This window comes from Podarcis filfolensis (genome assembly GCF_964270895.1).
Source record: "Podarcis filfolensis genome assembly, chromosome: 1".
Lineage (NCBI taxonomy): Eukaryota > Metazoa > Chordata > Lepidosauria > Squamata > Lacertidae > Podarcis > Podarcis filfolensis.
The window spans coordinates 40509693-40527186 of record NC_139604.1 but is presented as its reverse complement, the minus strand read 5'-3'; the positions used below and the strand labels follow the sequence as shown (position 1 = coordinate 40527186).

The 17494-nt window shown below is 41.0% G+C and overlaps 2 protein-coding genes across 15 annotated transcripts in view; both read left to right on the top strand.

The window, feature by feature from the left end:
• The window catches only part of R3HDM1 (R3H domain containing 1), a 48372-nt gene extending 44570 nt beyond the window's left edge, over positions 1-3802 (top strand). For all 13 annotated transcript variants that reach the window (XM_083581949.1, XM_083581948.1, XM_083581952.1 and 10 more), the window contains 3 exons: positions 215-297; positions 1130-1214; positions 2362-3802. In XM_083581949.1, the coding sequence (XP_083438075.1) occupies positions 215-297; positions 1130-1214; positions 2362-2726 (533 nt within the window). In that variant the 3' untranslated portion in view covers positions 2727-3802. The remainder of the gene's footprint in view (positions 1-214; positions 298-1129; positions 1215-2361) is intronic.
• Positions 3803-6138: 2336 nt separating this feature from the next.
• The window catches only part of UBXN4 (UBX domain protein 4), a 19114-nt gene continuing 7758 nt past the window's right edge, over positions 6139-17494 (top strand). Inside the window, exons 1-4 of one of the 2 annotated variants that reach the window (XM_083582444.1) lie at positions 6139-6592; positions 13191-13293; positions 14070-14098; positions 16025-16143. In XM_083582444.1, the coding sequence (XP_083438570.1) occupies positions 6511-6592; positions 13191-13293; positions 14070-14098; positions 16025-16143 (333 nt within the window). In that variant the 5' untranslated portion in view covers positions 6139-6510. The remainder of the gene's footprint in view (positions 6593-13190; positions 13294-14069; positions 14099-16024; positions 16144-17494) is intronic. The other variant, XM_083582445.1, reaches the window with a different exon arrangement.

The window sequence follows — 17494 nt, the reverse complement described above, 5'->3', positions numbered from 1 at the left end:
CATTTGGAGAGTTGAATTTTAATGTTTCTCCTAAGGCATGTTGACTTCCCATGAATTTGGAATTGACTCCATCCTAATTAACTGCTGTCAGTGCAGCTTCATTGACTTGGAATATCGATACCATTGCACAGAAACAGTTAATTGCATTTGTTTAGAATTATTTAGAATTGATTGAGCAATCTGAAACCTACGTTTATTTCTATGTCTTCTTCAGGAGATGCCAGATATCCCTTACTTGGTCAGCCATTGCAGTACAATCCTCCAGCTCTGCTACATGGGCATGTAGCAGGTCCACAGGTAGGGAACAGTAGGAAACAGCCCAATAATTTGGATGTCACTTGTTTGTAAGTCAGGTTCATTTTATAAATGGGAAAGAGAGATTACCCGCTTTCCTTAAAAAAATGAATTGTTGACGTTAGTAAAAAGTAGGAGCAGCTATTTTGAAATAAAAAACATGCATAAGTGATGCTCCAGTTTGGGGTGGGGAGAACCAAGATAGTTTCATTACAAATTAGGCTAGACAAAAATGTCCATTGTCAAAATGAAACTGCATACTGTTACAGATTTCTGTATATGTTTGCCCTCTGTGTCTTAAGTTGAAATCCAGGTTAAAGACAGGTTTGGGGGTAGTAAGAATCTAGGCTTCACCTAGAACTACTGCCATCTTGCAAAGTGTAGAGGTGCACTGTGCTGTTTGGATCTCAAAGAGGGTTCATTGACCAATTGCTCCAATGCAATTATTCGAGTTCTTCTGGAGTGCAAGTAATTTTTGTCAATGTGAGAGATGTGCCACTTCATGGGTTCAAATGGCACAGCACTGCACCTATTGCCAAGTACAGTGGCGTAGCGTGGGTTGTCAGAACCCGGGGCAAGGCAAGTAATTTGACCCTCTAACCCGTGGATTTGCGCCCCCTAACCCTAACCCCCAGATGTTGCGCCCGGTGCGGCCGGCCCCCCCTGCACCCCCCACGCTATGCCACTGGCCAAGTAAAATATTTTCAAGAAAAGGAAGCAGTTGTTTATCATTTGCTCCACTTAGATGAATTGTGTCACACCCTGCATCCCTTGTGGGAGGTAAAAATCAACCTCTGATCATTCTTTGTGTATGTCTGACCCCTCTCCCTGGTAGTGTCAGCCTGGAAGCAGACATGGGAACCGAGGAAGAAAGCCAGCCAAAAAGGCTGCTTCAACAGACCTTGGTGCAGGAGAACCAGGTATGTGACGTATTGTAACTTTGATGCAGCTGAACTACTAGGAAGGTATAGTATGCCTGTTACCATTCTATCACAGCTCTCTAGGTCTAAATGTCGTCTGGAGATGGATTCAGAATATGCCACAGCAATAAGAGGTGTGATAGGTTACCTGTCCAAAGTGCTTTGCATCTGTGCTCAGATTGTGCGAGCTACTGCTATTTCCCTATCACCATGATCACATTCATGATCTTAAGCTGATATTGCATAGTATGCTTTGTACACGTGCCCCTCTCTGTGATGAAGAGCCAGAGTACATTTTTGGTTTTGAAACTGCTGCCATATCTGGAATGTGTCTAAATCTCATTGGAGAGCTTTTTTTTTAACGTACCTGTAACGGAGACAGAGTTTGTGAAAGACTCTTGCAAGAATCACAAAGTGACATTTCTGTTCCAGCAGATTGGGGTGTGTGTGTGTGTTTGTGTGTGTGTTTTAATTTGTAGGGTTCCTGCCATGAGAGGGGAAAGCCAAATATTATAATTTGGGTTCCTGCTGGAAATGCTGGTTCTCACATTCAATTTGTTGCAAAATAGCAGATTTAGAAGCATCAGTATTTTTGAAGTTGGTGACTATTGCTACTACCTACTGAAACCCATAGCCACTTAAAATTTACTGGGTAATCTCTAACTATGGCATTGGGTTGTCAGAAGGGAATCTGTCAGTAGAAAAGGGAAGGAGACATTTCAGTGATCCTCCCAGCACCCCTCCTAAATCTGCTTCAGAGAGTCCCACTAATCGATTCCCTCCTGCCTAAGGACAATCACCACTGGATACACTGATCCTGACATTAGTAGCCTCAGGCCATGTAGAAAACTTGGCAGTTAATAGATTACCTTTTCTCTAGGTATTGAGAGGGTGTGGTGGCCCTTGTCATTTCATGTCCATATGCTGCACCTTTCCATTCAGTAAGTTTTTAAAATAGCTGCTGCACAGCTATTGATGTCTCATTTGTCTCTTCTTGATAACAATGGGCATTATTGAATTGCTAGTTCAAGGAACTGGGTTGATTGCCAGCCAAGCACAAAAACTTGTTGGTGGGTCTGGATCTGGATACCATAGGCATTACAAAGCAAGCCATTTTTAATCCTGCATGTCTTTTTCCACCCCTCAGTTGTAGGAAAAGTCTTAGAAATTACTGAACTGCCAGAAGGAATAACTCGTGCAGAAGCTGAAAAATTATTTGTGGAACTTCTTAAAGTTGGTGCCAAGATTCGGTGGCTACGGGATCCCCAGGTCCTACAGGTGCAACAGCAGCAACACCATCACTACTGTGGTAGTGGAGATAGTAATGTGAACGCTGAACCTTCCAAACTTAGTGACTTGGCATCTACGTACACGGTTCTAGCAACGTTTCCAACCATGTCTGCAGCCCAAAATGCATTGAAGAAACAAAGTAATTCACTGAACAAGTTTAGGCTGAGAACAAGCAAGAAGCACTACGACTTTCACATTCTGGAAAGGGCTAGTTCTCAGTAACAGCTACGTCATTGAACATTCAGCCTTTATCACTTCCATGTCCTTATCTCCTCTACTTGATTGGCTTGATGTTTATGGGTTTTTGTTGTCTTCATAAAAGACTCCTTGGATGTCATGTGACAGTAAAGCCTTTGAAGAAAATAAGCCCAGTGATCCAGGAGAAGATGCAGAAATAAACACGCAATTTAAATCATCAACAACAAAGTAAAATACTGCTGTGATGTGAAACGGACAGGCAGCCTTCTCTGAAGAATGCTGTTGAAAACACCCCTTTTGTAGTAGTTTCGTTTTATATTTCTGAATTCTTGTATCAGATCCAAAGCTCTGTTGTACAGCGAACTTTTGTTCATAAGGAAAAACCATATTCTTACGTGTATTTTGTAATCCCTTTGCACACAGCCAGCACACTTCTATCAGTTTAAGGGCAGTGATCTGGGGGAGGGAGGGAAAGAGAAGCGCTCCTAAGGAATTTCACTGTGTTTCTAGCCCAGTATGCCAAAGGGCAAGGAAGGTAGCATATTTCTCTTCCCCTCTATTCCTCTTCCAAGGGTAATGGAATCCAACAATAACTACTGAAGACCTTCTCCAGTCCTGCCGTTTCAAGATTTACTTTAGAGATGTGAACCTTTAACTGCCAATAAATTATATTCCTGAGCAGCTTGCTTCTGTTCCATCAGGATAAGTATTAAAAGGGGGGAAATGAGCACTGCAGAAAATTTTTAACTGGAGCCCATTAGTTTTTAATACACAGTGAGGAAATTAAATGTGACTCCCCCAAATGGCAAAAAAGTAAAAAAAAAAAGTTTGCACTTTAATTGTGTTCCCATTGATATAGTTTTCTTTTCTTTTTCTTTTTTTACTGTAAGAGTAATCGCATTTGATAAGTGCTGGAAACTTCTTAAGTGGTTTAAATATGTTTTTTCATCATTTGTAGAGGATCACTGGACATCAAATGATTCATTGCACATATAAAGGAGACACCTTTTCAATTTCTGTATAATTTGCAAGGCTGTACAATGTGTGCTGATGCAAGCCTTTCTTCAGTTTGGAAAAAAAATAAATGTTTACAAGTACAAGTTTTCCGGTGTACTTTTTTTGTGAGCTTGAAAGAAATGAACATATTTCATAATGCAGTTGTAGATAGTCATAGCAGGCATCCTTAAGCATTGGAGGGTACCGGATTGGACTTCTGCATGAGGTAAGACTTCAATTAAATTGAATTAGTTCTGGCCGTAAATAGAGAAAGTAAGATCTTAGTAGCAAAGTCATACAATGCCCATTCTGTGCACAATTACTTGGAACTAAATTACAGTGGTACCTCTGGTTGTGAACGACATCTGTTCCGGAGGCCCGTTTGCAACATGAAAAGAGTGCAACCTGAAGCGCCGTGTCTGTGCAGGTGCGCAGCACGATTTGGTGTTTTATGTGCGAAGCGTGATTTAGCCCTTCTGTGCATGCGCGAGTGACGAAACCCGGAAGTAACCCTTTCCGGTACTTCCGGGTCACCGCGGGACGTAACCTGAAAGAACGTAACATGAAGCAAAAGTAACATGAGGTATGACTGTACATTAAGTTTAGTGGAATAATCTATGGTGGGTTTATAGCTTTAATGTAAAAACCTTTGTTGTAATCAGCATCTCTTTGACTAATTCCACTTTCTGATAGTTTCTCTGTTCCACACTACTCTTCCTCCTCCTGAAATCACAGTGGCATTAAATGAATCATGGAGATAAACTGGGTGGAATATGGTGGTGAACAAAAAAAGTTGTCAAATCCACTTTTATGGCATACAAAATGGTAGTACAACCTTGGCTACAGTCAATTTGGTCCGGGAAACTGCCTGGATGGAAGACTGATTAGGAACGAGTTACAAGCTGCTAAATAGAAAGTAGGATTTAATTGTTAGCAGTAAAATGATAAGATGCCCAGCCAAATGCAACCACAGTGCATCAGTTAGCCATTTTATTCTGTACGATGGGTGGTGAAATTAGTGCCTTCCAGGTGTATTTAGAACTCCTATTAGCTGCAGCCAGCATGACCAATAGTCTGATCAAGGGAGCTGTAGTCCAGCGGCCATTGCTGCTACACAAGATTAGCCCATACAAGTGGAGTTATGAGGAGGAAATTGTTCAGATCGTCAATTCAGATAATAGATTGGCAGAAATTTATATTAGGTGGCTAAGTACTGAGAAAATATCATATTCAGGAGATATTGTCCTTAAACTCATATTAAGGACTTAATTTGTTGAGGCAGGTTCTTAGTGCATACTGCCTGTTAATGCCATTTCCTCAAAGTATAACAAAGCATTTTAATACAGAGTTAGCACGCTATATTTTTTAGATTGGCAGCCAGAATTTTTAGCTTACTTAAAAGTGCAGGTGTTGCATTGTGGGTTGTATCTTCCAGACAGCTGGTCTGCCAATAGCATGTTTTTGTTTGAGTTGTCACTCGCAAATACAGTGGCAAACTCATTTATTAGAGCCAAGATTGGTCTTGTGCCTGGTTTTCACTATTAGTATAACTACTAAAATGCCTCAAGGACACAAGAAGCCACTCTACCTATCTCATTAGACTGCCATCTGCATTTACTTGAGTTTTTAGTGTCTGGAAAAAACAGCTACATAAAAAGCAATGAGTGCAGCTCAATCTTTATAAATGTTTACTCAAAAGCAAATACTCTTAAGCTCTGTAAGGCCTAATTTCCTCTCACACCCCAAAAACAAGTGTGTTGCAGCCTTTGATATTAGGAAGCTAATAAGTTTGTTGGTGAGATGAGTACTTAATTGTTTAGAAGTTTTATCCTACCTGTCCAGATACATTCACAATTTCAATAAAAAGGCAGCTGTAATCATAAAAAGCAGCTAAATTCTAGATACCAAAAGGCCTTTGTAGAAACATTTTTGGCTAGCACACTTGCATGAAAATCAGTGGAATGTTTATAGGCTTTGTTTCCCACAAGATAAAATTGCAAAGTCTGCTTTGTTTTAAACGTTTGTAACTTTCCAGATCTTAGTTCTATTTTTTAAATAGATATACTGTATAAACAAACCCTATATCTTGCAACAGATGGGCTTGGAGATGAGCCTTTCCCCCATAGGACTTAGGAGTAGGTTTAAATAGCTGCCACTTGATTTGTGCTTGATTCTCATTAGCAAATAAAATCATTCAGTGTTGCATAAAAATCAAGTGGTTTTTATTTGACACGTTCACTTTTCAGCCAATACTACGGTGCAGTTTTGAGTACCTCGCCTACAAAATCAAGATTTTTGGCAGTTTTCCAGTTCATGCCCTCATTTTTGCTGCTGTCCCCACCCCAAAGCGCCGCTCCCCTTGTCATTCCCTCGCGAATCGGCTGCTGCTGAGCCGCCTAAAAACAACAAGAAAAAGAAAGCCGCCGCGGAATCTACAGGCGCGAATCGCAGCCCAGTTTACCTCCCTAATCTAAGCGTGCCCTACTGCCACAAACGCTTCCTCTTTGGCGTTGTGAGGGTGATGATTGGTGGTGGGTGGGATTTTTTTTATTATTAAGGCGCATGCGCCCTTCAATGTTTTTCCCCTACCTTGGGCGGAGGAATCCAGGAAGCGGATCTGAGTGGGCGGAGAGAGAGAGAGTGCAGCGAAGCGCGACGCAATTGCGTCCGAAGCGAGGCTGACGTTTGTGACGCGCATGCGCGCTCCGCGTCGAGGCAAACGGACCGCTGGGGAGGCCGCGGAGGGGCAGGCAGCGGGGCGAGCGCTTGTGCATAATAAGCCCAGGCCCGACGGTCCGCCGCCGCCGCCATTATGCTGTGGTTCCCTGGTACCATCCCGGCCGCCATTGCCGCCGCCAAACAGCGCAGTGCCGTCTTCGTGGTGTTTGTGAGAGGTACGGGCCCACCCCCGTGTTTCCCTAACGTGAGGATGGGCGGGGGAGGTTTCGGCTGCCTCCGTGCCTCTCTTCTCAGGCTTCTTTCCCTCCCCGCCCAGCCTCAGGCAAGCTCCCTCCGCCCATGAAGAGGCCTCTTGAACGTACGGAGGGGCTTCATCCCACCCTCGGCGGGGCCTTTGAGTCCGACGCCTCGCCGACTGCCCAGCAAATTTGGGAAGAGGAGAGGGGCTTTTGCTTAGAAGCACCCGAGCTCGCCAGTTCAGCCGGTTTTCCCCTTTAAAGAAATAAAAGAAAAAAGGGGGGGAGGTGTCTTCTTGAAGGATTGGGGGGGGGGGTAGCGGAGAAGATGGGAAAGCCAGCCAGATGGGCAGGGTATAAATAATAAATTGTTGTTGTTGTTATGAGGAGCGCCCGCGTTTCTGTGGAAAGACCGAAAGGAGGCACACATACGTGGGCGCACTCGTGTGCAAAGAACTCAGTCGACAGAGAGTGGAGACTCATAATCCCAGGATCGTGGTTTCGAGCCCCACGTTGGGCCAAAAGATTCCTGCATTGCGGGGGGTTGGACTAGATGACCCCCGTGGTCTCTTCTGACCTTACAAATCCTATGTTAACGGGTGTCCTGGTGCGTGGAAGGGGATTGGCGTTTTAGTGGAAACATCCCCGTGTCCTGTAATCACAGTTGGCTCCCTTCCTTCCAATGCTTGTTACAGAACAGGCTTCCCTAGCTCAGTGCTTGTAAAAAAAGCCATGGCTATATGCTTCCTTCAGTAAGGTCTTGTGCTTCCTTCTCTCTCCCCCCCCCCATCCCCCACTTTATTTCTTGTACGCCCAGCCTAATGCTTCTTGCTTGTTCTTATTCCAGTGTATCCATAGCAGCCATATGTGTGCCCTGGAGCTTGGTACTGATTTGGTGCTCTCTCCTGTCTTGTGACCTATATGGGGGCAGTGCTTGCTGTGTCATGCTGAGCAGGAAATAAAATGCCTTCATTGCGTAGGATAAGAAGGAATTTTTAATGTGCATTCCTTCATGGAACTCAAGGCAGCGTATATGTATGAAAGGACTGACCGAATCGAAACATGCTTAGCTTCAGCAAGCTGGCTGCATCATGTGTTTTTACACCCTGGAAAGGGGTATCTGTAGCACTTCTATGTTGTTGGAAGTTGGTGTGATGGGAGTTGTAGCCTGACAGCCTCTGGAGGGCCACAATTTCACCATTGTGCTTTACGACTTATGCTAGTGCCATGTATCCTGCATATAGTTTCTGGGAGGACTTGTTGGTTTAAAGTTTATCCATGTTTGAATATGTTGGGTTCAGGTCATCACATTTTGGTTTGGTGCTGTAGCACATAACTAGAAGTTCCTGTTGGAAAGTCAGATAACATTTCTTCCAGGACACCACCTTTAAAAGCCCTGTCTCCAGTGCATGTAGGCTATGGGAATTAGAAGTGCTGCACCAGTGCATCAAACACTGGAGATTATTGTCACACTATACTTTTCATTAAACTGGTTTTCTGTAGAATCTGGTATGACTTCTTCCCCACAATGTAAATAGTTGTCATGATTCTTCAACTGGAGACCTGTCTTCAGGAAGATAGTAAAGGACAATAATGGGCTGTCATTCCCACAATTACCTCACATTTTCTCAAAAATTACCTGTAATACCTTTGATTCTGTCATTGCCATGTCCCTATTGCCACTTTTTTCTTAAGACTCAGGGCAAATTATAAAGGGTAATTTTTTGCCTGTGCCATGCAAACTTATAAAGGGTAATTTTTTGCCTGTGCCATGCAAACTTACACTTACGTTCCTGCTGTCACCTTTTTTGGAATTGCCACAAATACATTTATGTATCTAATTTCTCTTGTTACCTCTCTTTCCTCCCATCCTTCCTAAATATATGTGTAGTCATAAGTTCTGAAAGTACTTTTACCATAACTGGAAAAATCTGGCATCTGATCATGTAAATGCCTCAGAATGTGCCTAATTTGTTCTGCCTTTCAGCTGTATGCTATGAATTCTGGATGCAGTTCTGTTTTCTTAATATTCCCACATGAATGGTAATAATATTTAAAATACATATGCTTACAGTAACTAGACTACAGATAACTATTAAGGCCTTGCAGATTTATTGCCAGAGTGCATGAACTTTTAGATTTCCCACTGAAATAGAAGGGACAAGGAAGTGCTTCAATTTAGAATATCCTGTCCAGTGTGTCAATCATCTGGGAGAATTCTGCTAGTTAAGTAACACTAGAGAGCTTATTGGTAGTTTACAGAGTAGCCTCAGATCTACTAACAAGCATACAGGAAGCTAAGTTAGCTAAGATAGGATGTTAGGTGTTCACTTGTTACATTTGTCCATGCCAGGATTTTTTTCCTCCAGTATATTTGACACTTCTGATAAAAAATTAATTTTCTTCTATTATAGTGTGCAAAATATCTGTCTGCACATGCTATTGTTATTCTAGAATCCAAAATAATTGATTGTTAAACTGTTTAGTGTACCATATACAGATGTTAAAATAGAATGCACTAGAATTTGCAGTCTGCATTAATTTTTTTTATTGTAAGAGCACTAAGAGTTTTATCCAACTAAATTACTGGATGCACAGAATGATTTCCACACCCTTAATATCATCTCAAAATCTGATCTAGAGGATTGGAGAAACCCTAGGGCAGAAAAGGGAGGCAGAGTTCCATTGTGCTTGCAAAAGTTGTTCCATGCTTACAGCTACATAGTTGGATGCAACCCTATATCCTTTCCTCATTTGCACTATAGTATGCAATCATTCCACTTGTGACACAGGATTAGAAAGTATTCTGGGTGCACCCTTCGAGATAGGTGGTGGAAGTCATGTTGTTCATGTTGCACTAAAAATTAATACAGAGATGGCCTGCGTTTCATAGAATGGTGGAGCTTCAGGATATGCACACATATTTTGAAATCTCACTGTTTTAGTGTATTTGATGTATCTTAATTGACAAGGCAACAGGAGAGAATGAAATATTTTTCTGCATCTGTGAAACAATTGTTGACAGCTCCTGGTCATTATGCAGCAAAATTATTACCAATACATTTCTAGTAAATGGATTTTCAGGAATGTGGAAATGTGTGGCATCCAGTTTTGTTCTGAATAGTGATAGTAATGGTATGTATATTGTGGTTGGTAGACTGATATAAGTTGCTCTACAGCTCTGGAAAATTGTCCATAACTGGAAATGGTGACTGTTTGATTTACTGCCTAAAGTTGGCTTTTTTGGATACACCAAAAAGCTGCTTAGAGAGAGGGTAGGATATAAATATAGTAAATAATTCAAAAGAATTGAAGTCATCCATGTCAATTTAATGATCTGAAGTATTTCCAAATTTTAACACAACACTGTATAGGCTGAAACAGGCATGTCCAACAAGAGACTATGAACTACTCCCAGTATAAAAAAAACTTGCAGTGATTGTTATTGGAGGAGGAGCGTGTTGTTAAGCTTTCTTTAGGAGGGAAGTTTGCCCAATTGTTGAGCTTTTTGTGGCAGGATTGCACAGATTTGTTTTTTTTTAGCTTTCCCCCCATAACTTTTTGTACACAATAAGGATCCTGTGATCTCCCAGGATCAGTCAGGTAGGTTGCAATCTACTGGTTGGACATTCCTGGGCTAAAACAATCAGCCCACCCAGCATAGCCAGTGGTCAGGGATGCTGTAGTCCAGCAATATTTTTGTGGCTGCAGTTTCCCTCATCCCTGGGCTAAAATACTGAAATTTTGCAGCCATCTTTGAAGTGAAAATTACTAGAATGGTCAGGCCCCGCAGTCTTAAGCAAAAACAGTATCATCAAACTGATGAAAACTCATGAACAGCTAGAAGAGTGCAGAACTGTTAGAATTGATCGTGGCACAACAGAATGATTGCTTAAAAGCATTGAAATTTTGCAAAGTCAGTTATATAGCATTTTGTAAATTAACAGTACTCAGCTTGTGCATGGTATGTTTCTTGCACGTCCGTTGCATTTTACATCGCATGATGAATATCCTTGTGGGAAATCAGCACACTTGAGCTCTTTATTTTTCTTTCCATGTTCTCTCTAGGGAAGTGATTCTGGAGTACACAGATTATAGCTGTGCTAGCAATTGGCTCAGCTCAGCTATTTTCTATGTGTGCCTGCCTCTGTCAATACTGCAGAGTTGTTCTTAAGCATAGTTTAATTATACAAGTTAACCTATTGACAAGATCATTTGAAAAAAAAATGTAATCTTCCCTTTCTCAGACTACTGTACTTTACTAAGTATCAGCATCTGCACAGAAAATATGGTGGACTTTTCTGTTGTAAAGCTCTTTAGGTATTAAATAGTGATGAGATACAGTATGCTACTCAGAAGTCAGGTGGATAGCAAGTGGGCTAGCAACAGTATTAAATCAGATCACATACCTATGATCATTTCCCTTCTGTTCTGTTCTATGTATTTGTATTCAGCTTTGCACTCTTTCCTGAAAACTCTGGTCCTTGAGTTTGGAGAGCATCTTGGGGAAACATAATGAGAAGTGTGTTCCTATCAAAAGTATGAATAAGGGATTCAGACACACTTTCTATCATAAGTTTTCAAAGTTTAAACCCTGCTTCTTCAACTACAGAAGTGAAAAGCAGCAGATACCACGGGAAGGGTCCACACTGCACCTACTCATCAGTCCTCCTGGAAACTGGGAAGCTTGGGCTCTTCCTGCATACCCCCCCCACTTCTCATGTATGCTAATGGCTAAACAGTGCAGGAAAGAACCCCCACCATGAAAATAAAGGAAGAAGGGCCCTGAAGTGAATAGAAGGTTTCCCTCAGAAATTATCATTTTTAAACTGATAGTATCTTAAGTTATAAATAGAAGGGGAGAGCAAGAGTTAAGTAATGTTTCACCCAGATGCAGGCGCTGCTTCAAACATTCACATTACTGTAAAGTTGTTGGCATCCCTCTTTCTCGGGAGACAATGGAGTGCGTCTCCAGGGGTAAAGTCAAACTGCTATGTTAGCAGCACCAAAGTGATCTCCCCGGGGCGCAAGCCTGGGAGTAAGTATGGGGGACCTGGGCTGCCCAGATGACAAGACTCCCCTCTTGGCTTTGCTGATGTGATCTAAAGGAAAGCAGAGCAATACGTTTGGCACCAGTTCAGCTGCAGGAGTTGCTGGAAGGAGGCGTACAAAATGCCATCCAACCGCCTTAGGGAATCCACTCCAGATTTGTGTAAAATATATAAAAACACAAATTCAGGGAATTCAAACAAACAAAAATAGGGTCTAATCTTATGGGCCAGGGAAAGCCCAGGCTGAAAGCTTTTATATATATAATATATACACATGTGTTTGTGTGTGTGTGTGTGTGTGTGTGTGTGTGTGTGTGTGTATCTGAAGTACAGGAATAATCTCAGGCATGGATCATATTGCTGGAAGTAGGAGGAACTGCTGTGTATAACATTGGTAGCTTGAACTTTTAGGATATAGTTTGGCTGATGCATTAGGATCTCAGACAGAGAGAAACATTGCATCAGTAACAAATGGATTTAGATTTAAGATAGTGGGTGAATGAAGGTATAGAAGACTCTTCCAGACCACTTAACTTATATTACTTATATTAACTTATATTTGATTACTTCACTTATGAAGAGCTGCTAATCGTTCCCTTGCTCCTTTAAACTGGCAATAATTATTCTATTTCAAATTCTGCCCTCTTTCAGTTGCTGAAATTGTGAATTATCATAGATGAAAATATAAATGAACACTTCACGCCTAATTTCATTAGGGGGAACATTGCAGATTGTCAGCAGGCTTTCTATATGGGTTGTTATAGCTCTGTTCTGTTAAAAATTGTTACTTTGCTTTTACAATAATTGCACATGAATATGTATGCTTTTATATTGCTATATGAATAAGTGTTTCAAAGGCAGAAATTATCCATTAAATTGCTTCTAAAATGTTACAGTTTTCTAGCTGGTGCATTGTTTGGCCACTTCGTTGTCCTTTAAAAATCATAGGATTGACAGATTATAAAATAAATACTAGCTATTTGCCTTTTAGAGAGTGGTGAAAGATTTATTTGCTGGAACATAATGAGTTAGTTGCAAACAGAATAGTTATAATTTTTTAATATGTAAATTAATAAAATAACAAATACAAGTTGATCTATTGCACATAGTGATGTAATTATCAGTCATATTTCTAGCACAATCCCTTTGATCATGTGATCTGAAAATGTTTTAAATGATCACCAAACTGTGAGAGACCCTTGTTTTGTGGAGCACTGCATGTTGATGTTGCACCCCCTTTACATAAATATATGTCACTTGTCTTTCTCGTTTGGGTCATCTGGAGCTGCTGGTTGTGCATATCCTGCACCTGCTGTCTGTTTGTGACACTTTTGGGTCTAGAGTCTTTTTTTAAAGCTGAGCCGTTGGCACCTGGTAAGTGGGTTATACTATCTTTGGGTCTATCCCAACTCTGTAGTTGTGTGATCATCCTTGCCCTAAAGTTATAAACATTGCATTTCTAGTATGCTGTAATCTGTAATTAATCTATATTTGCATCTGTGAAGAAGACTTCTTGTTTTTTGCAGGGGATGATGAACAGTCCATAGAGATGGCTGCCAGCTGGGAGAATGAGAAAGTGACTGAGGCAGCAACAGATGGCTTTGTAGCTATTAAAATAGATACCCAAAGGTTTGGCAACTTCTTTTACTGTTGTTTTTGTTGTTAGTAGTAATTTACTTTTAAAGAGACCTGTATAATCAATATATAGTTATTTTGGAAGGGAATTCAATTGGTATGTGTGTGGAATATTGTTATCCAACTAGACACTAAGTGTATATTTTACTGAATAGTTTACTTTATTCTTGTTATATTTGTACTACTCCATTCTCCATTAAAATAAGATCCAACTGATACTTTTCACTATGAAAATTAAAAGCCATAATACTTTCAGGAGGACTTTAAAGTCTGGAGGAGACAAACCATGAACCCATGTTCAGATGACACCCAAACCAAACCATGGCTTAACTCAGGCATAGGCAAACTCGGCCCTCCAGATGTTTTGGGACTAAAACTCCCATCATCCCTAGCTAACAGGACCAGTGGTCAGGGATGATGGGAATTGTAGTCTCAAAACATCTGGAGGGCCGAGTTTGCCTATGCCTGGCTTAACTCACAGGACTGGAGAAGGAATAAAGCAGCCATGATCTCCTTTCCTGGAGCCCATAAGTTGTGCTAAACCATGGTTTAGCATAACATTACATATGAACTGAGCCATTGTATAATCTGCATACTGTTTTATGTAAGTTAATTTCAGTGTAGTGTTTCAGAGAAATAAAAATTAATTTGTTGTGATCCTACAAGGCTTTTAAACAGTCAGAGATATACAATAACAATGTAACTGATTATTTTATGACATTTCATATTATTAGTGTGATTGTCTAAACTTGATGCTTTTTTTTACACAGTGAAGCCTGCCTGCAGTTCTCCCAAATCTGTATCCTTGAACAAAATATAATAAATTGAATCATTTCACACTCAGATGTTCATTTATGGGCTTCATTATTGTATGGTGCAAACTACAGGATCTCCTCCCTCAGGAGATTCTGTCTGTTCTCCTTTACTGCTTCATATGCTTGGAACTTCCTTCAGGAATACCTGTGTGATGCCACCTTTCTTACTCCATCTAAACCCATCTTCAAACCAACCTTTTCCTGAAGCCTTTGGCAGAGTTTCCTGGTTACTGTAACTGGTTACTAAGCCTAAGTATGTGAAAGTGAAACACCCTTTGTATATCTCACCCCCATTTCCTAATATTGTAAATAAAAATAATAGGTAATAATGTAGTATTACTGTTCTCAACAGAGAGGCATCAAAACCATAGTCATTTCTGGCTCTCCTCACTGGGGGTTTATCTCTGGTTTTTCATCCTGTGCTTTTCTTAATGGTTTATATAGTGATATTGTGTATACTGAAAAACTGGGACTTTGAGGGTGCTGTTCCATGAAGAAAACAGGGTTGCATGAAGCAGCACCATGATTGGGATGGTTGTTCTACTTGTAACCATTTTGGCCAAGGTTTATTGAATAACTATCTGGCATGAGACCATTTCAGAAAAACAGTGTGACCAAACTGAAGATAGTTCTTCAATTTTTAATTACAGCAAGTTGATTTGCAGTAAATTTAGGAGTAATGAAAAACAAATAAAAGCCCACCATGCTATTGACTTTTGAGCTTCACTACCAAAACATGTTATGTGTGTGGAATGTTAGTTGATGCCAAAACGATTAGACTTAAGACATGTAGAATAGCATCTACTACAACCTTGGTGTACAGAGGCAATTTACTTTTGAGTACCAATGACAGTGCGGGTGGCGCTGTGGGTTAAACCACAGAGCCTAGGACTTGCCGATCAGCAGGTTGGCAGTTTGAATCCCCGTGATGGGGTGAGCTCCCGCTGCTCGGTCCCAGCTCCTGCCAACCTAGCAGTTCGAAAGCACATCAAAGTGCAAGTAGATAAATAGGTACTGCTCCGGCGGGAAGGTAAACAGCGTTTCCATGTGCTGCTCTGGTTTGCCAGAAGCGGCTTAGTCATGCTGGCTACTGTATGCTGGCTCCCTCGGCCAATAAAGTGAGATGAGTCGGCCACGACTGGACCTAATGGTCAGGGGTTACCAATGACATAGACAAATCACGGGAAAAGCTGTTTTCTTCATGGTCCTGCTTATGAGTGTGCCAGAGGGATTTGACTGGCTGCTGTTAGGAAAACTAAGCTGGGCTGAACAAATCTTTGCTGATCCATCAGGGTAGGACCAAAGCAATATTTGACCATGAACTACTGCCTGTGTGATTTAATTGAATCTCAAGATATGGCTCACATACAAAAGAGGTGTATGCTTTGAGGTTAGAAGTGATCCTTCTAATTTGTGTTCAGTTTTCATTCAAAAGTTTTTTGTGCAAACTGTCTCCATGATAATCTGACACATTTCTTTAGAGCTGGGAGAAGAGGGGTGAGGCAGCAGAAAAGTGATGGGCTTGGTATCACTTAAATTTTCCATGGGGAATTCAGATATTTCTGTACTGGTAGCATCAGTTTGCTATAGGTGGCATCCAGTTGGTGTCCCATCACTGATAAAAGGTGCTGTCGGCAGATCAGGAAGGCAGGCACTTTTCAGTTACTCCTCTTCCTCCTCTAGCCCTACACACCCCTAATTGGCTTCAGAAGGCCCCTATATTTGGAAAGAAGGGGAAACTGCCAAAAATTGTCTCCTCCATTTCATTGAGGAGCACTAGTTCATTATCATTCTATATGCTTTGCTCAGCTGTTTGCAGTAACTTCTAATCATTTGCATTTATGTTTCTTTTCCAATTTACTTTTGCCTTCCTTACAATTGAGATGTTGTCCTTTACTATTGCTGCATAGATCCTGTAGTGTGTGTTCCATCCAGTTTCTTTATAGGAGACAATGGAGTCCCGTTGGAAGTGATTGCTGGCAGCGTTTCTGCAGAGGAACTTGTTACAAGAATTCATAAAGTCAAGCAGGTAAGAAATAGTGACCGACTATTTCAGCATAGTGAAATAAATGTTTAAAAGCTTGTTCCTGTTGAATGGATTACAGGCAGAAAAGGTCACTGTGTCAGTATGCCTATAGAATTGTGAATCCTATATGTTCTTGCTTGATGAAAGAATATCTAATCATACTATAGTTATGCTAAATTAAGCCAGTTTTATGTACCAAGTTGGAAATGTACTAATAGAGCAATAATGACTTTTTCTAGAAGACATTTTTCTTGATGGGCTTGACCATTGGAAAAACAAAAATCACTCCTGAAATGTACTTGTTTCTCACCCTTTTTTAATGCAGCAAGAAAGGTCAGGTCACATGTGTTTCCCCTCATTTGCCCCTTTAAGATCAGGCTATACAGTGGTACCTCCGGTTGTGGGTGGGATCCGTTCCGGAGCTCTGGTTTCCACAACTGGAGGGACTGCTTCTGTGCATACACACAGCGTGGTAGAGCGCATCTTCGCATGGTGAAACATGGGTTTGCCGCTTTTGCAACCCAAAGTTTACGTTACCCGAGGGTAATGTAAGCCAAGGTGCTACTGTAATTAGTCTTGAGACATGGCATAGAAATATTGTCCCCTTCACACCTCCCACTGGCTCTTTTACGATGATTATTTTACTGCAAACTGACAAACTGGTAATCTGGATTAAGTTTTCCATAAGATTAGGCCAGGTGGCGACCCAAGCTTTTTATTTAATCCTAGCTGCCTCTTAAGTGTGTTCCAGGACATGTGCTATTCAAGCATTTTTTTCTAAATGTTGTCTCTTTCCTTATCAACCCCTGTGGTGGTAGTTTGCGTTCAGTCTCTGCCTGTGGGATAATATTATATACTAATTTGATTTGTTATATTCAAGGCTCCTTGACTTGGTGACCTATAGTTAAGTGGTCTGGAATTTTGTTATAGAACTCTCTTCTCATTCTACAACTGCTAAAAGAGGGGACAGAGCTGTGCTACACACCAATTTTCAGGAGATATAAAACAACATCAGAGAAAAACAGTGCAAACAAAACGACTTGTTCTCACATTAAGAAATAGTAATATATGACATATTTTGCTTCCTTCTCCCTCTGCCATATGCCAATAGAAGGGTTATTGTACTCATTTCAGGAGATCTTTAGCTACACACTACTCTTGAAAGTGAAGTCATCCATAAAATAATAGTTGCTTTTTCTTCCTGCAGTCAAACAGGGCCTTTGACAGCCATGCAGCCATGGTTCTGCTCTTTTCACCATGTATTAGTATCATACAAAGTGCACTCTTAAGCTTACTATTAGGCTACATGAGCATCAGTTTTGTACTTTGAAGCCTAGCAGTTGTTTTCACTTTG